The following is a 22959-nucleotide window of genomic DNA, read 5'->3' as shown; positions in this document are numbered from 1 at the left end:
ACTTTTCGTATTTTAATATTGTTTTGTTTGTGACATGTATATACTGCATCAGGATCCTGGAGATATTTTAAATGTTTCAGGTATTCGGGTCAACCATCGGATCCTCCCAGGGGTGGTTTCGGGGTGTGACAACATTGGTGCAAGGGCTACATGACCAGTTAGCATTCTTTTGCCCATGTTTCATTTTTGTCACATGAATGAATGATACAACTATTCTTATAGTTAGATATTCAAAGAATGATGTGGATCAGCTACATGCTAAAATAAAATGTAAAGTCTTATTCAATCGATTACTGCTGTGAGATAGGCATAGGACACCTTATGCATCTTAGCAGTCTTCAGATTTCTAGTTTGCCAATTTGCAAATTTTGATTAGATTGAAACTTTACATGTGAATAGGAGTCGTAGGGTTTATTGAATCATGAAATTTCTGCCATGTTTGAATGCCAAGAAAAGGAAATAAAAAACGTAACAAGAAAAAAACCCATTATGATGTAATGATTGATTTATGTGTCTACCTCTCTCCTCAAATGACAAAATTTGTCATGATTTCAATTTCAATGTTAGATTGATTTAACGAAATAGTCAACAAATAACTTTTTGTTCGAGTAATAGAAATTGTTTCGGTTGAGTCAATTTGAAATATTTTAAGAATAAGAAATTTATTTGGTAGTTCAATTTTTGAGAATAAATTCCTTATATTTCTTTGGGAGAAGGTGGTCGTGGCAGGGGTGGAGCTGAAGGCAGAGCCAAGATTGGGCCGGGGTTGAGATGGGTGGGTGATGGTGGTGGCAGGAGTGGTGGTTAGAGTGTGAGACCATTAGGAGAAGAAGAAGGGTGATGTTTTATTTTTAACATGAAATTAATACTTTGTCTATCAACATGTGGCATGAGTGAAATCAATTATAATTTTAAAATTAAAACAACTCCTCAGCTATTTCAGAATTTATATTTCAACTATTTTTTATTTTTATATGGTACAAAAACTTTACCCAAAAAAAAGTAAAAAATGAATAAAATGAAACAATTTACAGAATAGAAATCATACCAAATCAGGCCATTTTTTTTTTTTAATTTTCTCAGCATCCAAACAAAGAGAGTGCTAGATTATTTTTCTCGCGGTCATCTCCGGGGCGGGGGGCTCTCTTTTGACTTTTTGGATTTACAAAACTTACAAGAGAATGCTCAAGAGTCACAGACGGTCAGACCAAGCAGTGGCTAAGGTGGTGGGTGATGCACTTATTAAATCCAACGCGGTTCTCCCTCGATTCCCTTGCGTACTCTTGCTTTTCTCTCTCCTCCCCCCCTCTCCTCCCTTTACCCGACTTTCGAAGAAGCACCGGTGTCGTTCTTGAGCACAAGTTTTCATCACTTCTTTCCCACCCTCCCTTCGGGTAACAGTACAGACGAGAAGAGGAGGTATTCCTCATTTCCTGTTTCCGTAGATAGTCCCAGGACCATCGTTGCGTTGACCGGAGCACCAGCTTCCGATCTTAGCAGTGCCTCTCAGGATGGTGAAAGAAACGGAATACTACGACGTCTTGGGCGTCAGCCCTACAGCTACAGAGGCGGAGATCAAGAAAGCTTACTACATCAAGGTATTAAGTATGTTATATTTATGATCAAATCCTCCTCTCCATGGATTCAAATATTCATCTTTCATTGGGGGGGGGGGGGGACCGACTACTCTCACTCGCATATTATATCCTTTGATCGAGATCCGATTTCTACAATTTCCCCGACCCAAGGAAGGAACAGTTGGTTCCGGGAATTAGAAATTTGTAGAGCTTAGTGCTCGAGAATTCATCTGTGTCACCGTCAATTCTTGTTCTCGGGGTGTGTGTGGATTGGAAAATAGTCACAGGTTAACAAATACTGGGGTGGTTGGGTTGTGCAAGGGAATCTATAGGGCTTTGGGTCTGGCAGTAGGGTATTGCCTCTGTCTCTATGTAGGGAACTCGTATAGCTTTAGGATTAGTTGGGTTATCCTACTTCATGCCTGTAGGTTCATCCACCAAGCCACCCTCTCCAAAATGTTCCCTACTTCTTCCATCTTTTTGCGAGGTGGTAATAGCGATGCTAGCAAAAGTAGCCTAGAGCCCCCTCCATTACAAAGAGTTGCTATTTTTCAAGCCGAGAAGAACTCAGGCAATTGGTCCTGAATTTATTTTTGGGGTGAATAAATGAATTTATTACCAAAGAAAAGAAAAATACAGGGTGCTTCGAGAAAAAGGGGGGGGGGGGTAGCAATACAACTTACAAGACCCTGCCTTACAAGGGAGGGGGAAGGAGGCTAGAGACTAACAAAGAAGGGGGGGGGGGGGAAGACCCCAACCATCAATAACCAACCTATTTCTAGGGGTGTCTGCACAACAAACAAGGACAATAGCTAACTTATCTTTAACATCAAATATAATGGAGTCCCCAATCTGCTGAAAGGACCTAGACTTAGAGGACCATCTCCGATGATTGCGCTCAAACCAGATATGATGATTGGCAGCTTCAAAAGCGAGCTTCACTACCATGTCACAGAAGTTCCGCAAAGGTCATACCCACCAAAATCCATTCTCTTTTGAAGGGCAAGATCCATATTCTACAAGGCCAGCATTTGGCCAGAAGACCAAACCAAACTTTGGAAGAGAATGGGCAATCAAAGAATAGATGATCCATATCTTTACCTGGCATTCCAAAAAAAGGCAGCACTGGGGGGGATTGTAATCTGTTGCTGGAGGAGGAAAGCTCGAGTAGGGAGGCAGCGAGTGAACACCCTCCAAACAGTGAAGTTATGACGTGGGATGTGCCTCTTGAACCAGACCAGTTTGCGCCAAGGCTTCACAAACCCATGAGCCCTGATGAGATCCCAAGCAGACTTGGAAGAGAAAAGACCCGACGGTGAAGCAGACCAAGTCACTATATCACCACTACCTCCGGCCTCCTAGGGATACTTGGCAGGGGATTCCAAATGGCAGCCAAGGAGGGGAAGGTGGGAGGGGGGGCAATCATCAAATTGTCAAAATCTGCAATGAAGTTGATGTAGATCAATTCATGGGCTTGAATTATAGCCTCAAGAATCAAAAGGGGCTGGGTCCATCAACCAAATAATATGGACCAGTCCATGGGCCATAGGGCCAACCCATGTGGGTTTGGTGTTGTTGGCTCACCCAAAGCCAAATCATGGGGGATAGAATAGCTTGGGCTACTAGCTATCTTTTGTTTTTTGTTTCCAATTTTAGTTTCAAACTTTGGTTACTTAGCTAAGACTTTTGTTTTGACAGCAGTTTACTTTGGTAACAAGCCTCAATATTGTCTTGTAAGAGGCTTCTTGTAGTTTCCTTTTTCATTACTTTCTAAATTTGTATTTCAGCAGCCTTATATATGTGTATGAGCCATTGCCTTTTTGGTGTGATAGCCTTGGCTGAGATAGCCACATCCCTTCCCCTTCTTCTCCAATCGATACTTGTTTCTCCTTTATTCTGTGTTTGACTTGTTTGGCCATCTGAGACCCAATCGAGCACCCCTTGGAAGGTGCTGATTATCACTGTCGATCCATCAAGTGTGATCAGTTGCTGCTGCCTTGGTTGACGATCATAGGACATATCCAAGCACCTGCGGTTCTGATTTTCTTCAAGGGTTCTGCTGTCACATCGACTTCACAGATCTGAGTATCCATCCATCAACTGTTGGTGATATTTGGAGGCTTGAGTACATATATGCAATTCTTCTTTCGCAGCTGATTTCAAGTAGAACTGACGGTTGGATAGATCTGCAGCATAATACATTCTAACTGTAACCAACCTTCTATTTTCATATCACTGTGATATCTCAGCATCTAGCCATTAACTTGACCTGAGATTTTAAGAGTGTATTCCACATACCGCGGCTGTTCGATGGTAATATTTTCCCTTTTTTATTCACTGTTGCTGGGTTTATTAGGGGGAGTTCATTCCCAGGTTTTGGGGCACTATTTCTGCCATGCAAGAGGCTGCATTAGGTTGCTGTTATTGATTCCTTTAAGGTGGGGTTATTACCACCTTTATTAGGTTGCAAGGACTATTTTAATCTACTGTTACTTGCTCTTTAGACCAAGTTTATATACTGTTAGCAAGTCTGGGAAACAATGGCTGTTTGGGGTTGTATTTGTGATCCTATTTGGGGTCATGTTAAGTCATACCTAGCTTTACGTTAGAACTGCATCCTGTCAAAACCAGCACTGTAAAGGACTCTAGCACCAACCGAATGGATGAGAACATCATGAGAGTGCCAATTATCAAGCCAAAATCTGATAGAGGAACAATCATCAAACAAGGATTTGATCACCTCAAGAGCAATGGGCCTGAGCTGCAAGATATTCCTCCACACTGAGGGTGCATCGGAGGTAATAGGGGCAGTCCAAATGGAATCTGAACAGAGGTGACATGTGAACACTGCAAACTTCCAGATTAATTTCAGAATACCCGCCTGGTTGACATCTTTAATTCTTCTCAAACCCAGACCCCCCTCATCTTTTGGGAGGCAAACAGTGGCCAACTGACAGGATGAAGGAATCTAGAAGCATCACTATCCTTCCAGAGGAAAGCACAAATGAGGGGTTCAATCTTTGCTATGATAGACTGAGGCAGCCCAAAAATACCTAACCAATAAATATAGGAAGACTGGAGAACAGATCGGATAAGCTCAAGGCGACCGGCATAAGTAAGTTGAGAGAAGCATGTTTTATAGATAGCTTAAGCCGAAGTGGAGCTGACATCTCCTCGGACTTGGGGGTTCCAATCGGGACCCGAAAGGCATGTTTGCTTCCCCTCCAAATCCTGCCAGTCTCAGATGGAGCGGGTGAACTAGGTAATGGATTCAAAATTTTCTCAAAACCTGTTGCTGGTTCTTCACAGTGAAAAAGCTTCATTCAGATGTATGCTTTTGATTATAAAAAGACCTTTGCACCAAGTGGGAAGATTGATTCGATGAGGTGTTTCTTGTGGCTGCCAATCTTGATTGGCCATTGTTCCATTTCCCCCCCCCAAAGAATTACTTTGTACATGGTGTCTTGGAGGAGGAACTGTATATGAGGCATGATTTCAATTTCTGACAATCAAAATTTGGCAAAAATATTTTTATTTTTCTGGAAGGAGAAGTTGAAATCCTTCATACTTGATTTCGCTTCCATATTCTGGTTGAAACCAGTGAAATGATTATCTGAAATCTCGTTCAAGTGCCATTCTTAACCCCCATTGTCTACTCATGCTTACTCTATTTTCCTTGCTGTGCTAGTGGTAGGAAACCCATTCAAATCACGTGAGAAATCTGAATTTGCCCAAGCATACATTGTTTCAAATTCTGATTATCAAAATGTAGCAAAATCATGGGTTGAGAACTCGGTTTTGGTACTAGTTTCACCCAGCCAAAAAACCGAGTTGGACCGAGATCTCATCGAGATATCAGCAAGTTGGTGCATTATTTTTTTTTGGGAACTCGGTTGATGGTTTCGGTGTTTTTGACCTAGTTTGGTCATGAAACTTTGTATACAGCCTATTTTGGGCCATTTAAACATAATGACACTATCAGATTATCCAAAATCAAAATCCAAATAAGAGTTTTGCTTCGGACTCTTGTTTGGTAGGCTACGACGTACTAATAGGCCCTATTCTACACATAATTTAGGAATAGAAAGCAATCAAAGCATACAAATAATGTAAAACAACTTTTTTTTCTTTGGATTAATGAAAATTAAATTATGAAGAAAAGAGAAGGAATATACAAGCCCTAGGGCAAACAAACCAAAACTAAAAGCTAGCTAGGCTGCAAAAAGGAGAGAGGAAGACCCCGGGACACAACAATGAGCCTGTTCCTTGGGGTATCCTTAACAGCAGCGAGGGGAAGGGAACTAACTTTAGATGAAACATCAAAGGAGATGGCATTCCAAATCTTGTCGAGAGAGCGAGAGTTGGACGTCCATCTTCTAAGGTTACGTTCCATCCAAATGTGGGAGATAGCGGCACAAAAGGCAATCTTGCCAACCAAATCACAAATCGAGTTTCCTCTGAATGTCATATCAATCCAAACCCATTCCCTGTGAAGAGGAAAGGGACTTCGTCGACCTGGCCAGCAATGACAAAGTACACGAGTCCAAATGGAAGAAGCAAAGGGGCAAGAGAAGAACAGGTGATCTGCATCTTCAAGCCCATTCCAACAAAGGCAGCAGTTGGGGGAGACTTGCATGTGGTGATGAATAAGGAAGGCCTAAGTAGGAAGGCAATTTGCAAGGGGTGCCAAGAGGTGAGACTGTGGCGAGGGATATGCCCTTTGAACCAGACTACTTTGTGCCAAGGACAGCGGGTCCCTCTATGTCTAACCATATTCCATGCAGAGTGGGAACTGAATCTGCCGGAGGGGGAAGGGAGCCACAGGATGGTGTTGCCTCTACCTCGGTGAACGGGGGGATAGGGGGTAGGGAGTTCCATAGGTCCGCAAGGGGAGGGGGGAGAATGGGGGGGGGGGGGACCAAGAGCCTTTGCTGATGATGGAGGCAACTAAGGAAGATCTGTCCAACCTGAAGGAGTAAATGTCACGGGGACTCACAACTGAAGAGAGGATACGAGAAGGGTGCCATTTATCCAGCCAAAGAGAGGTAGAGAGGCCATCATCGATCTTGCAAGAGATGGCTTCCATGGCTATGCATCTCACTTGAAGAATTCTGCGCCAAACCCAAGAGGAGTTTGCCACTGAGCTAACAGTCCAAATGGAGTCTCTACGGTGAGGCCTAGCATACACCCAAGAAGACCAGATGCTGGTTTTGTTGGTGAGGAGCTTCCATATAAGCTTGATAGAACCAGTAATGTTGACATCTTTTATCCTTCTAAGACCAAGACCTCCTTCAGATTTAGGTAGGCAAAGGGAAGACCAACTCTTGGGGTGGAGAAATCTAGCTGAATCCACTCCTTTCTAGAGGACAACACACATAATAGATTCCGTTGCCTTGATGGTAGCCTTGGGAAGGAAAAAAATGCCACTCCAATAGATGTAACAAAATTGAAGCACTGATCTGATGAGCTCAAGGCGACCTGCATAGGAGAGAAGCTTGGCTTTCTATAGCTGCAACCTCTTGCGAAGGAGATCTAAAATGGGAGAGCACTGGTGGGCTAAAAGTCTAGTAAGGATAAGGCGAAGGCCAAGGTATCAGACAGGTAAGGTGCCAAGGGTAACAAAGCCAGTGAGAGAGGAGAGGGTCGCTTTGGTGGTGTCTGGCACACTAGCGAGGAAGATGTGGGACTTGAGGAGGTTGATGCAGAGGCCAGAAAGGCCCTGAAAAAGGTGAAGGGAGGACATAATGGACTCAATGGAAAACGGGTCCGCCTTGAAGAAGATCATGAGATCGTCGGCGAAGGCAAGGTGGGTCCAATGTGTGGGCTTACACTTGGGGATGGGGGAGATGAGATGGAGGTCGGTTTTGGATTGGATACTACGGGAGAAAACCTCTAGAGAGAGGCAAAAAAGGAAAGGGGACAGGGGACAACCTTGACGAATACCAACATAGGAGAGAAAGTAACCAGCCGGGTTGCTATTTAGAAGGACGGAGAAGAGGGGAGTGGAGATACAAGAGCGGATCCAGTTAACAAAGATGGGAGGAAAGACATTTTGAGGGGAACTTGGGAGATGAAATCCTAGCTGATGGAGTCGAAAGCTTTGTGGATATCGATTTTCAAGAGGGCAGACGGGGAGTGAGATTTGTGGTCAAAACCTCGGACGATTTCCTGACAGAGGATGATGTTATCAGAGATGCTACGCCCAGAGATAAAGGCGGATTGGTTGGTATTGACAAGGGAATCAATGACAAGATGGAGACGGTTGGCAAGGATTTTGGTAATGAACTTGTAAAGGAGATTACAGAGGGAGATGGGTCTGAAGTCACCCATGGATGAGGCTCCAGAAGTCTTGGGGATGAGGCAAAGAAAGGTATGATTGTTACTTTGGATTTGGTGAGGATTGAAGAAGAATCTCTTGATGGCACTGGTTAGCTCGACACCGATGATGTCCCAGCAAGCGGAGTAGAAACCTATGCTGAACCCATCGGGGCCAAGAGTTTTGCTAGCCTTGTAGGAGCGAACAACAAAGATAATCTCGGAGTCGTAGGGGATGGAGTGGAGGGAGTTGAGAAGATGGGCAGGGATGAATTTGTTGATGAGGTCCTCAGGAATGGGGGTTTGGGGGGAAGACGGGGGGCAAAAAATATTAGTGAAGTAGGCCGCAGCTTCGGATTTGATGGCATCCACAGAGGAAAGAACCAAGCCATCAAAGAAGGTAAAAGAGAGGATGAAATTGGAGTTGGAGCGGGCTTTAAGGGAACGGTGAAAGAAGGCGGTGTTGGAGTCGCCAAGTTTAAGCCATTTGATACGGGATTTTTGTTTAAGGAAACTTTCTTCTTGGGAGGGCGAGGAGGAAAGCTCAGAGGCAGCAAGGTTCTCTTCCTCCGCGAGGGAGGAATTGAAAGGGTTTGATTGGAGACGAGATTGGATGGAGGAAAGGGTTTCCCGACAAGAGGAGACACGGGAAGAGATGTTACCAAAGGTGGAGGAGTTCCAAGATTTGAGGGCCAATTTGACATTTTTGGGGTTTTAGAGAAGGCGAGGAGGGGGAAAGAGAAGGACTGGACAGGAATGTCCCAAGCGACTTGAACAACAGGGAGAAAATCTTATTGGTAGGTCCACTTATCAAAAAATTTGAAGGGGTTGGGGCCGAAGGATAAGAAGGGGAGGACAAAAAGAGCAATGGGGGAGTGGTTTCAAAGGCCAGGGAGGTCAAAGAAGGCATAGGAGGATGGAAGGGAGGAGAGCTGAGGTTCGTTGATGAGGACTCGATCGAGCTTGCAGGCAACTCTATTGGGGCCTGAGCGTCTATTGTGCCATGAAAGATCAGCACCCGACTATTTGAGGTCGTTAAGCATGGAGTCTTCGAGGCAGGAATTGAAGGCATTAACAGCTTGGTGGTCGATGGGGGAACCACTCAATTTTTCATGACTATATCGGACGACATTGAAGTCTCCTCCAATGCCCCATGGAGAGGATCGCATGGACGAGGAATAGGATTGGATGTCGTCCCAGAAGGGGAGCCGATCAGGATGGCGATTCAAGGCGTAAACCATGGTGAAAAAGAAGAGGTGATTGTCAAGGTGGTTAGAGATGCTAAGGTGAAGGAATTCGGAAGAGGAGGAAACCGAAATATGGAATTTAGAGGGATCCTAAAGAATCCATATGCGGCTGTTTGGAGAGTGGGAATAGTTGGAGAGGAAGGACCAAGAGGGGGCTAAGGAACAGGCGATACGGGTTGAGTTGGGCTCAAGAACCTTGGTTTCAAGGAGGCAGCAAAGGGGGGACTTTGAAGATTTGAGGCAGGAACGAATATCAGCTTGTTTGGCTGGGGCATTAAGGCCACGAACATTCCAAATGGTCCAAGGAATCATAAGCGAAGAGGGGGAGTAGGCAACCAACCCGAGGAGGAACTAATGCGAGAGCCCAGAGGGACGCTACGGGGCCGAAGGCGATACTCTTTGAGGGGGGGGAAGCAAACCAAAGGAGAGGGGGGTATAGGAATATTCAAAGAGGAAGAAAGAGGGACCGGGGCGGAAACAGTGAGGGAGGGGAGGGGGCCAAGGACTGGTTCAGCAAGGGAAGAGAAGCGGTTCGGTCGGTTTGGAGTAGCGGGTTTGAAGGTGGTAAGATGGGTGGGGCTAAGGGTTGGGTCGGGGGTATCATAGTCAAACTGAGGCTGAGATGCATGCCATGACTGACACTCATTGGTAGTATCTATACTCATGCTTTCGAAATTTTCAAGCATGGTCTTCATACTCATGTCCTCATCTTGAGCTTCTGACTATCTGTGACGCGGGCATCTCTTGCACGTAGTGGGGGCACCATGGTCTTGATCCTGTGTGGCATGAGTAAATTGACTCTCACCTATGTAATGCGTATCCCAACGATTTTTCCGTCGAAAATGGGATCAAAACCATGCAAATGATGTTTTCTGGGGGTTCTCCGCTTAGACCAGCGAGAGTAGCGAGATCTCGACTGGTCTTGGTCGAGATCTGTACTTTTTTATACCTGGGTTTTGTTTAAGTGTATCGAGATCTCTACTGAGATCTTGGCCAGATAATGTAATTCTCTTCTCTTACCTTTCCAAAATAGTGAGTTGTTAGCGAGATCTCACCGAGATTTTGACGAGTTCTTGTTCCATGGGTAAAATATTACTATTTTTCTGGAAGGAAAATTTGAAATCCTACATGTTTGATTTCGCTTCCAGATTCTTGTTGAAACCATTGAAACTTTTATCTGAAATATCGTTCAAGCGCCATTCTTAACCCCTATTGGCTATAGTCATGCTTTTATTCCTTGCTGATTGCTAGTGGTAGGAAACCCATCAAATCATGTGAGAAATCATTTGTACCCAATCATATGTCTTCTTTGTGCAAAATGCTCCCTCTATTTGTGGTGCTTTGTTAAATCCTTCTCTAATCCTGTTTCTCTATTTTTTTAAACCAAATTTCCTACTGATTATTGTGATTTCTGACCAATCTATCTTGTGTTAAGTCCCTCTTTTCATCTTGTGAATTGATTCAAATACCATACTTCATCTGTTTTAAACTCTAACTGAACAAACTTTGGTCCATTCTCTCTTTGAAACCTTGGTTTTCTTAGTTTCCTCTTATATCTTAGTCTTGCTAATGTGTTTGCCAAAATTCTTCAACCAATGTATTCATCAACAAAAGGGAGAATCTTCAACCAGATTTGCGTTCTTATCTGTAGCATGCAAGGACTATTTTCCCCCTTTTCGAGTTTATCAAGTGGAAAGAAAGTTATTTTTTTTTGGGGGGGGGGGGAAGCTGAGCAATATGGTTGGGGAAGGGAGGAGGCCTAGCGATGTGTTTATTTACTCATGGTGGGAGGTAATTTGTTTGACTTGAGTGTTTTTTTTGTGTTGTGTGTCTGTCGTGGGGGTGGGGGGGGGGGGTGGTGTAGCTTGCTGAATTTTGGCAGTTTCTACATGTTTGGTTTCTTGAAGTTGAACTATTTTTAGTGCTCGGCTTGCCTCTCTTCAATATTTGGTAGAATTTTTAGAGGTTTTAGCTGGTGGTTATGTTTTGATTAATTTGAACTTTAAAGTAGGTCTTGGCTTTGTTGTGTCATTTTTTTTGTTTCATGTGACCAATTGATGGCATTTTGTTGAGGTCACATACTTGACATGTGCTAAAATACGCAGACAAAGTGTGGTTCATGTGATTGAGGACTCCGCACCCATCACACTGGTCAAGTTTCAGGAAAAACAAGTAGTAGAAGTGGCTTAAAAGTGAGTATAAGTGGAGAAATTTCAGACATCGTCAAACCCGCTTTTAACCACTTCTTGTGCTTGTTTTCACTTTTCAGGCTATAATTTGGCCTGTGAGATGGGTCTGGGGTCCTCATTCAATAAAGAGCGATCTCTTTTGTCCATTTGCCATGTGGTAAGGAGCTGAGTTGGTAACAATGACGAAATGTCTCCAACCTTTATTTTTGGTTTAGTTTTCCCCTTATGTTAGTGTCCTTTTTTTGATAAATGATATTTTTTATTTTTAGTTGTCGGAGGGATATATGTAAAATTAAGGTTTTTGAAGGAAAAGAAGCACTAAAAAAGATGAAAATAGCCAAGGCCCCAGGTCCAGATGGAGTCCCCATAGAATTGTGGAAGAGCTTAGGAATCTGTGACTTATCTTAGTTAACAAAGTTTAATAAGATTATATGCACTGAGATAATGGCAGATGAATGGAGGAAAAGCATTGTGATCCCGATTAACAAAAATAAAGGCAATATCCAAAATTGCAAGAACTATAGAGGCATAAAACTAAAGAGTCATACTATGAAATTATGGGTAAGGGTTATTGAAACACACCTTAGAAAGGAGACTACTATTTTGGAGAACCAATTTGTTTTTATGCTAGGAAGATCCACAACATAAGCTATCTTCCTACTTAGGAGACTCGTGGAAAGATTTACAAAGAGCAAGAAAGTTCTCCATATGGTCTTTATTGACTTAGGAAAATCTTATGTCATAGTTCCTAGAGATTTAATCTGGCATGTGCTAAAGTGGAGAAATGTTTCAAGTAAATATATGGACATAATTAAAGATATGTATGATGGAGTGGTGACTAGTGTAATAATCCTGGGGGGTCAAGGTAGTGAATTCCCAGTTACAGTTGGGTTTAATCAAGGATCAGCTTTAAGCCCTTATCTATTTGTGATTATCATGGATGAGTTAACTAGAGATATCCAAGGAGAAGTGTCTTGGTGCATGCTTTTTGCTGATGACATTGTTTTGGTGGATGAGACAAAAGCTTGAATTAATGTCAAATTGGAGTTATAGAGATCAACCTTGGACTCAGAAGGTTTTAAGATAAGTAGAACGAAGACGGAGTATATGGTATATAACTTTAGCAACTCCGGGACAGATAATGAGGGTGTGAAAGTTTAGGAAATGGCCATTTTGCAAAGTCACCATTTTAGGTATCTAGGATCAATCATCAGTAATGAAGGTGTGATCAAGGAACTAAAACTTGTCTCGAGTACAGGTTTTAACCAATCAAATTTCCTAGTTGGGTCGAGATCTCGCCCGACGAGTTGGGGTAAATTTTTTTTTTTCAACTCGATGGCTTGTTTCATCGGGTTTTAGACCTATTTTGGGGCTGAAACTTGGTACTCAGCCTATTTTTGGCCATTTAAGCACAATGATACTATCAGATTTTGAAAAATTAAAGTCCAATTAGGAGTTTCATTTAGTGGGAAACTAGGACAGACACTTATTTATGCCTAATATCTTCATTTACTTAAGATATTATTCATAAATAAGCAAATACCCCATATTTGAATTCAATAAAAATAGTTTGTTATAAAACCAGAACCTTATCATCAGACCAGAGTATTGAGAGAGAGAAGAAGAAGGGAAAGAAGAAGAGAGGAGAAAGTGAAGCATGCAAATCTCAAGAAGGGAGAGGACCTGCGGACAGAATAGAATAATTTGTCGCAGGTCTGCTCCTAATTTATTTATAGTCAAGTCTAAAGACAAAAAATGACAAATATGCCCTTACATAAACCGACATACCAAAGAACATAAATAAAACCAAGTATAAAGACCTCTTTGCCCCTATAACCACATATTTCAACACTCCCTCTCAAGTTGGAGCATATATATCACCCATGCTCAGCTTGTTACAACAAGACCGAAAACCAGGAACAAATAAGGATTTTGTGAACACATCAACAACCTGATCAGATGAAGAGACAAATGGTCTCTCAACCAGTTTCTTCAAGACGGCGCTGTGAACAAAGTGACAAGCCACCTCTATAGATGGCTGTCTGGTTGTCACAAAACATCTTCATAGGAGTTGAAACTGGAAACCCCATCTCAAGTTGGAGAGACCTAATCCACATCAACTCTGCAGTGGTATGGGCCATGGCTCTATACTCTGCTTCAGCACTGGATCTGGCAACTGTGGTCTGTTTCTTGCTTCGCCACGTAACCAGATTTCCTCCAACAAACGTACAATACCCTGTAGTAGATCGACGGTCACTAGCCGAACTTGCCCAATTTGCACCAGAGTAGGCAACAAGCTCCATATGTTTACTTGGGCGATAAATCAGCCTCTTACTAGGGGCCCCCTTTAAATGCCGAAGAACTCGAATGGCTGCATCCCAATGAGACTTACAAGGGGATTGCATGAACTGGCTGAGAACCCGAACAACATAAGAAATATCTGGCCTAGTGACTGTCAAATATAGCAAATTTCCGATTAAGCTTCTGTAGGAATGAACATCCTTAAGGCCCTCACCATCATTAGAACCAAACTTGTGATCAGGATCCATAGGAATATCTACTGGTTTTGCAGCAAGCATATCAGTTTCGGTCAGGGGTCTAACACATATTTCCTTTGGGACAGGCTGATTCTCTTTTTACTTCTGATAACCTCAACCCCAAGGAAGTAGTGAAGTTGGCCCAAATCTTTAGTTTGAAAATGTTGCTGTAAGTAATTTTTCACCTCCTTGATTCCATTCTCATCATTTCCTGACACAATGATGTCATCAACATAAACAACAAGAACAACCAATTTCTCTCCTTGGCGCAAACAAATACAGAATGGTCTGAGAAGCACTGAGAAAAGCCAAAACCAGTCATAATGGAACTAAACTTCTTGAACCATGCTTGGGAAGACTGTTTCAGCCCATAAATGGCCTTGTGCAGCCTAAACACATGTCTACTATTCTCCCCCTGAGCAACATACCCAGGAGGTTGCTCCATATAGACCTCTTCGAGTAAGTCACCATAAAGAAAAGCATTTTTGATGTCCAACTGGTACAAGGGCCAATCAAAATTCACAGCCATAGAAAAAATGAGGCAAACAGAATTCAACCTAGCCACAGGAGAGAAGGTCTCAAAATAGTCAACACCATGGGTCTGGGTTTACCCCTTAGCAACTAGGTAGGACTTCAGCCGCTTAACAGATCCATCAGAATGATACTTAATAGCGTACACCCACCGACACTTGACTAGGTCTATACCAGGAGGTAAATCTACCAACTCCCATGTATGTCGAGTCAGTAAGGCATCCATTTCCACATCCATGGCTTTCTTCCAAGCAGGGATAGTAAGAGCCTCAGTGTGAGTGCGAGGAATGGTATAAGTGGACAAGGAAGTAGCAAGACTATGAGGGCATGATGGGAGATGTGATAAGTAAACAAACTTCTTAATAGGATAGGCAATTAAAGATTTTTGAGTACATGAACATTTACATTTCCGAGTGGCAATGGGTAAGTCAACAGGATCCGGGTTAGCTGGTAAGTCAGGAAGAGCAGGTAAGCTTGGATCTCCACCAGAGATTAAGGAAGGTACATGAAGCGATGTAGAGGGGCCAGTCTGATCTGTATTGAGCTGCCCAATGTGCCTCTTGTGCCGGTACACCTGTAGTGGAGGAGTAGACATAGGAACAATGGTGGGAAAAGGAGGAGGGTCAAACACAGCTAATAGATCATTGGGCACGGTGGGGTGATCAGAAAATTAGGCTGTACCTTAGAAGAAGGTGACATCTGCACTCACAAAAAGATACACTTGGTTGACTGAGGGTCTAATTTATCACCATGGAGATGGAGATTTTGAACAAAAAGAAACACACCCAAAAACAGCTGAAACTCGAGACATCGGGTAACAAAACAAAAAAAAGAGATTTGTCAACAAGGACAGACGCGGGCATTCGGTTATTAAAAAAAACAAGCAATAAGAACTGCATTGCACAAAATATAACCTATTTTTTTGTTCCGCTACCCCATTTTGTTGAGGAGTATCGGAACAACTAGTTTGATGAATCATTCCGTTAGTGACACAAAAAGAGGATATCTCAGTTTGAACAAACTCCAAAGCATTATCAGACCGAAATTTTTTAATAGAAGCATTAAATTGGGTCTTTATTTCAGTGCAAAATTTTGAAACACATTTAAAAATTCTGATCGATCCTTTAAAAGGTACAACCAAGTAGTCCTAGAATAATCATCCACAAAAGTGACAAAATACCAAAAACCATGTTTATTGCTTGCACGACAAGGACCCCACACATCTGAATGTACTCAAGAAAATAAGGAAGTACTATGGGGCATAGGACGAGAGGGATAAGTAGCACGATGATGCTTACCCAATTTGTAGCCCTCACGCTCTAATTTATTTAAAACCTTAAACTGGGGAAATATAATCTTTAACCTAGACAAAGATAAATGTTCTAGCCTACAATGCCATCGAAAAGGAGACTCTCCACCGACAGTAATAGCCGCAACCGAAGCAGACAAGGCAACACCAATCAAAAAATACAGCCCATCTTTGTCACACCCTCCACCAATCGTCTTCGTCATGTGAAGATCCTGAAAAATATAGTAAGAAGGAGAGAAGGTCACCGAACAATTCAGATTTTTAGTAAGTTGGCTAACAGAAAGAAGACGTAAGGGAAATTGTGGAACATGTAAGATAGAAGAAAGAGAAATCTTAGAATTAAAACAAACAGTACCACGTCCAGAAATAGGTGTAGAGGAACCATTGGCCACAATAACAGGAGGGTTGTGTGAGTTAGATGAAATAGAACTAATAATGGATGACTTACCAATCATGTGAGCGGAAGCCCTTGAATCAATGATCCAGGGTGTGAAAGTGGTGGAAAAGAGAGCAGCAAGTGTACCTACATGAACCAATGTGGCAGCGGAGGTGGATGCCCTAGTAGTAGAAGTGGATGACTCTAGACTCTTTATACGACGCATGAGTTGTTGCATCTCATCATGGATGTTGGTACCCATGAATCTCCCATGGCCGAACCAGGCTTAGTATCACTAGGTGCAACAAAATCAGAACCATCTTCAGGAGCTGCATGATTGGCCAAGTTTTGAGCCCATTCAGGTTTTCCATGCTTGGACCTCCATGTGTCAACAACGTGATTAGTTTTCCCACAATAATAACACAATCGGGCTGCCTTATCGGTATGCTGTCCACTAGAATTACGACCACCAAATCCACGTCCTCCCCCTGATCCACTGCCGCTACCACGGCCTCGAGTAGTAGTAAAAGCTGAAATCTCCTTGGGATTGGTTTCAGGCTTGGAACTAGGAGAGACGATCCACTGCAGTCTAGAAAAGGTATCATTCAAGGTAGGGATAGATTCACCAGTAAGCAGATGCCCTTTTACAGCTTTGAGACTAGGATTCAATCCAACCAGAAATTTGGAGACAAAAAATTCACTCCTTTGAGCCTTCAATTTCTCAATATCAGTAGTAAGGGGCCGAAAAACATTAATTCTTCAACCATGCCCTTAAAAGCACTGTAATACTCTTGGAGAGATTTGTCTGATTGCTGAAACTGAAACAACTTCTCATAGAGGTCGAAAATATGGGTCATACTCTTCTCTTGAGATTATGTTTCCTTTAGGTCATCCCACACTCCCTTTGCGGTGGTGTGGAAGATGACATTAGTAGCAATATCCGGCTCCATGCTGTTCCATAACCAAATTAGGGTAATAGCTTTCTCCTTCATCTAGGTGCTATAATCCTTGGAATCAATTTCTGGAGGAGAGGTAATGTAGCTAAGCTTGTCCTTAGCTATGATGTAAACACGGACAACTTGCGCCCATAGTAAGTAGTTGGAATTCCCCTTTAACCATAGTTGCCACGGTGTCATGACGATCCAAGTCGGTGGAGGGGTGTCACGTTGATATATCGACATGTCGCTTGCCATGGCGAGCACTTCGACCATGTTTTATTTTTTATTTTCTCTATTTTTAATGTTTTATTAGATGTATACTCAAGCCGTGTTTTATTTTTTTTCTATTGTTTCTCAAGTTTTAAAGATGGCAATCTTGTAATTAAGTAGAATCTAAGAAAGGGCATAAAAGGGTTTTGATTTAATGACTAAGGGTAAACTTGGAGGGATGTGTAAAGTATGGACAAAGGGGAATAAAAGAAGAGAAGGGTACTTTAGGAAAAAGGCAAAAATAAGGGTTTGTAATAACCCACGATCGGATTATGGATTTATGGTTGTCTTCAACCTTACGACTTCAGCCTGGGACGGAAAACAGTGCAGTACGAAGGAGATAACTCCTTCAACTCTTCTCGGTCCAGTCTAAACCTTCAGACGAAGCATCGACACATCATGTTCTATCAATTCCAGCAAGAACTCATCACAGAAATCAACTAAACAAGGAGTATTTAATTCCTGGAATCAGATCTGGCGACTTCTTAGTTGCAAAACAGAGACAGAGAGACAGGAAGAAGAAATCGAAGAGGGAAAGAAGAAATAAAGAAGAAATCGAAGAGGGGAAGAAGAAATCGAAGAGGGAAAGAAGAAATAAAGAAGAAATCGAAGAGGGAAAGAGAGACAGGAAGAAGAAATCGAAGAGGGACGCCATGGCGTAGGTCGCCATGCATGCTTCTCCAGCGCCAGGACGCCATGGCGGCACCATGACAACTATGCCTTCAACTATATGGAGGTAATCTGAACATTGACATTGTCATGGGGGGTCTTCGAATCAGCCTTAGTAGATATACTTCAATAATCGATAAGAACAAGCTCCCAGGGCATTAATCGATTCTGAAGTAAGGAAGAAGACAGCAGCAAACAAAACCAGCAACAACTGATACTAAAAAATATATAATCTGCAGCAACGAAAAGAAGCACCAAACAGCAACAAGACCACACCCGAAGGAGCCAGAGCCAAGGAATACAAAAAAATTGATATCAGGGTTTCTAGGAAGAAGAGGAAGGCTTTCGATTATGCAGCAAAACCAGTCAAACCAGGTTGAAATGACCACCAGAAGCAGCAAAAATAATATAGCAGAAGACCTGAATCGCAGAGAAGATCAATATTTGTCAGGGTTTTATCCTGACATCGATTCTAGCAGTCTTCAAGTGTGGTTGGTTTAGAACTCCCATCAGCCATCAACAGTAGGCAGATAGTAACAAAAATCACTCCATTAATCTTCAAAAGGAGTGGATTTAAGCCATAGTAAGGGCAGCTATAGGTGGCTGCACACCACAAGAAGAAATCGAAAAAGGGAAATCAGAAGAGAATTGTGGGCAGCACTTCAATCTCATTAAAAGAGCTCTGATACCATGTTATAAAACCAGAACCGTATAATCAGACCAGATTATTGAGAGAGAGAAGAGAGGAGAAAGTGAAGCACGCAAATCCTAAGAAGGGAGAGGACCTGCGGACATAATAGAATAATCTGCCACAGGTCTGCTCCTAATTTATTTATAATCAAGTCTAAAGACAAAAAAGGACAAATATACCCTTATATAAACCGACATACCAAAGAACATAAATAAAACCAAGTATAAAGACCTCTCTGCCCCTATAACCACATATTTCAACATACTTAAAAAATAAAATTCCAAAAGGAAAAAAAATAACCCCCCAGTTCAAGAATAAAAACTGGATTTTTGGCGGTAGATGCAATTTTCAACTTTCTAATGCTGGGGTTTTTCTTAAATCTATAAATTCCATAAATCTTAATACGGTAGACATTGCTAAAAACCAAAAGTGTGGTAAAATATTCATTTGTTTGATGTCCAAAAAACTATTTTCATTCGGAGCGATTTTGACAGCATTCGTGCACGCCAAATTAAGGTTGATCGGTACATACTTCTTTCAATATAAACCAGATTTGAGTAATCTTGGACTTGTTGGAAAGCTGTGAATGAAAATAGTTTTTTGGACATCAAAACAAATGAATACTTTTGGTTTTTAGCAATGTTTCACCGTATTAAGATTTATGGAATTTTTAGATTTGAGGAAAAACCCCAGCATTAGAAAGTTGAAAATTGCATCTACCGTCAAAAATCTAGTTTTTATTCTTGAATTTTGTGGTTGACTTTTTTTTCCTTTTGGAATTTAATTTTTTAACTATTTTTATTGGATTCAAATAGGGGGCTATTTACTTTAATGATATTAGGCATAAATAAGTGTCTGTCCTGATTTCTGGCATAAATAAGTGTTGTATACCAAGGTTTGCATAGATAGGTGTCTGTATACCATGATTCCCCACCGAGATGACCAAAACCACCGAGATCTCGACTCATATAAAGGAGTTTTGGTTGAGATCTCGGTCGAGATCTCGCTCGAGTCGGGGTAATTTTTCGTATCGCCTAAGATCTAGTCTCGAGGTCTTGAAAAACCGAGAAACTTGTTGAGATCTTGCGAGTTTTAGTTCTATGAAGGTGATATAGAAGATGATGTCTCACAGAAGATTAAAGTAGGATGGATGAAGTGGCGAGGTGCATCCGGAGTGTTATGTGATCGACGGATTCCTTTAAAGCTTAAAGGAAAATTTTACAGGACAGTCATAAGACTGGCTATGATGTATGGCGTGGAGTTTGGGCTGTTTAGAAGCCCCATATAGATAAGCTAATTGTAGCGGAGATAATGATGTTGAGCTGGATGAGTGGCAAAACTAGGAAAGATAACATAAGGAATGATCATATTAGAGCTGGTTTGGGAGTAGTAGCCCCGATTCAAGATAAGCTACGAGAAAATCGTCTGAGTTAGCATGGCCATGTTCAACGGAGACCTTCGGGTGCTCCAGTTTGGAGGAGTGACTGTAACTTGATCCAAATTGAAGGTACTAAAAGAGCTCAGGGTAGGCCTATAATGAGCCTAGAAGAAGTGGTGAGGAAAGACGTGCATAGTTTAGGCCTCGTTTCAAGTATGCCGTCGAATAGAGCTGAATGGAAGGCAAGGATCTGTGTAGCCGACCCCAGCTAGTGTGTTTAAGACTGATTTGTAGTTGTTGTTGATGTGTTGTTTTTCTTTTCTTTTACTTTTAATATTTTGTCTTCACTAGGATCCATGTAGCCGACCCCATTTAAGGAAAAATTATGTACCCCTCCCCTGTACTTTGCCCTAATTACACGTTCCTCCCCTTGGTTTTCCCACCTTACATTTGATTCCCTTGTAGTTTTCGAAAAATTACTAATTCCTCCCTTGCCGTTAGCATCTATCTATTAAGTGCTGACATGGTGTAGTTAGATTTTCTATAATGCCCAAATTAACCCAGAGTCCTTGTGAGATGACCCTTTTACCCTTTTGATTGAAAACACATTTCATCTTCTCTTATTCTTCTTCTTCCTATAACCCCACCCACCCCCACCCCTCTGCAATCCTGCCCCATTGTCGACTGCATCGCTGACTTCGCTGCCACTTCGCTCGGTGATCAAGATTCAAGATAACCCATATCTCTGCATCTTCAAAGTTTGCCAAAGGTAGGCCATCCAAAAAGAAAGAAAACCAAGCACAGCTGAGATCCCTCTTCAAAAAAAACTCACAAACCGATCTGACTTTTTTCATTTCTAATAAAAACCCTACTCGCCAAACCACTCAAGAAACCAGCCATGATTTGAGCGAGGCCACCTGCAAATGGGTTTTTTCGCAAAACCCTTTTGCCTCCTCTCCTTCACTCTGTTCCTCTTAGCAATATATACACAAAGATAATCCATCCATTTACTATGAAGCTTAACTAATTACCATATAATTTTCTCCACCGAGCAAAGTATGGTAAGACAGTTGAATGGATGTTATGGGTTTCATTTACAGATTCAAAAAGAGAATCTTTATCCTGTTTTCACATATCTTCAATATTCCTCAAAGGGAAATTTGATTTTGGACCTCCAAAACCATTCTTTCAAGCCTTTTATACGCTTGGATGGGCGAAATCCAGCATATGAACATGAGAATGGCTGCCATGGCTAATCCCAGAAGTTGCAGAAACTGAAAAAACCTCATCTCTCTACCTCTCCCTTTCTCTGTTTCCTCTCTATTTACAGCTTCAAAGTTGATTGATGCTAAGGGAGGAGAGCAAAAGGTATTTATAGATGGAAATTGGGGTTGAAGAATGTTGCGAGGAGGGGAAAAGATTTTGTCCCACGCATAGATTTAGAGGCAGATTCAGGAGCTGCAAAGACTACAGTTAGGTAACCAAGAGCAACAATCCGTGTTCCAGTAAAAAAGTGATGAGAACCTTCCTAGGGCATATGCCGATGAATACTACATCCAACGGGTTCCTGAGAAAATGGTTCCAGTGCCAGCAGCAGTTCCAGCGACGATGTCGATTCTGGCGGCCTAAACTCAGTTTCTGCTCAACTTAAGCAGAATTTCTACCAAAACATCTGTCTCAATGTTGAAAAATATGTTCGTAGTGTTGTTGAAAAGAAGTTCAATGAACTTGATATGGTGGCGGTGGCGGCGGTGGAGGAGGAGGCAGCGGCTGTAGTGGTGGAGGAGGAAAGAAATGGTGTTTTAAGGTTGAAGATGATGAAAAGGGTATCATTGTAATTCTACTTGTGGTGTTCTAGAACAAGGGTAATATTGTCTTTTCAAACCATTAACTAACAGCACCCTAACACCGTCAGCCATAAGGGGTCAAAATGTAAGGTGGGAAAACCAAGGGGAGGAACATGTAATTAGGGCAAAGTACAGGGGAGGGGTACATAATTTTCCCTTGATTTAATGAATTTTATTTTATTTCTCTCTTGAGTTTCATCTTATTTTGTTACTTAGATTCTTTGTGCAGATCCTATTTTAGTCTATTGATTTATTTATAGATATTTTTTTCGAGGGAGTGGGATTTGAGGAATGCACCTAGGGGGTGCAACTTTGGCCCAGAAAAAACCTGATCCCGCCTTAGGTCGATCCATTTTTTCCATACTTGAGCTGGAAAGCTGGAATTTCCATCCCATGAATGGAGCTAGGGTTAAGTAATTATTCTATCTTTAGGTTGGGCTGGGCTGGGTTAAGGTTGAGGCATCAGGTTCAGCTCAGCTCCCTCAATCCTGGCCTGACGTAATTTAAGGGTACATGCATGCATATGGATATATGATGTATATTGTATATCAGTCATATGCATATAAACACGTGCCATTGCTTAGTTATATCTAGATGAGATTCAACTTAAATAGTAGATCCTTTACAAATAAACGACAATTTTTTAGATATATGAATTACATGAGCTCAAAAAACTTGAAGAATAGGGAATTAGTGTTGATTCTTGTTGAACTCAACCTGGCCCAAGGTCCAGACAGGCTAGGGTTGGGCCAGCTTTGTGCTGGGTATTCGAGACCTTGATAAAACCCAACCTGCCCAACTTGCACCCCTTAAATGCTACTGTCTGCAGTCATCTTCCCCAGTACATATCCTCTTTCCTTTCTGTCTCTGAGTGATTTTCTCTCTGTCAATGTCTTTGTTTGTGCATCTGTTTTGGCTTTATGAGCATGTGAGTGGGCCTATCTGTGAATGAAATCATGTATCCTCTTTTTTGTCTGTGTGTCGGGCACGTGTACGAGTGTGTGTGTGCATGCTTTTCTCTGCTTGCCTGCCTGCATGCCTGCATGTCTGTCTGTGTGTCTCGCTGTCCCCTCTTTCTTTCACAG

General features: G+C 42.1%; 1 protein-coding gene across 2 annotated transcripts in view; it reads left to right on the top strand.

Moving 5' to 3' along the window:
• The first annotated feature begins 1361 nt into the window (after positions 1–1361).
• Positions 1362–22959, top strand: part of LOC122661813 (chaperone protein dnaJ 10) — an 81595-nt gene continuing 59997 nt past the window's right edge. For both annotated transcript variants that reach the window (XM_043857327.1, XM_043857326.1), the window contains exon 1: positions 1362–1598. In XM_043857327.1, the coding sequence (XP_043713262.1) occupies positions 1512–1598 (87 nt within the window). In that variant the 5' untranslated portion in view covers positions 1362–1511. The remainder of the gene's footprint in view (positions 1599–22959) is intronic.

The sequence above is a fragment of the Telopea speciosissima genome, chromosome 5 (genome assembly GCF_018873765.1).
Source record: "Telopea speciosissima isolate NSW1024214 ecotype Mountain lineage chromosome 5, Tspe_v1, whole genome shotgun sequence".
NCBI lineage: Eukaryota > Viridiplantae > Streptophyta > Magnoliopsida > Proteales > Proteaceae > Telopea > Telopea speciosissima.
Note: the sequence above shows the minus strand (reverse complement) of the source record. Positions and strands in the feature narration are given on the sequence as shown.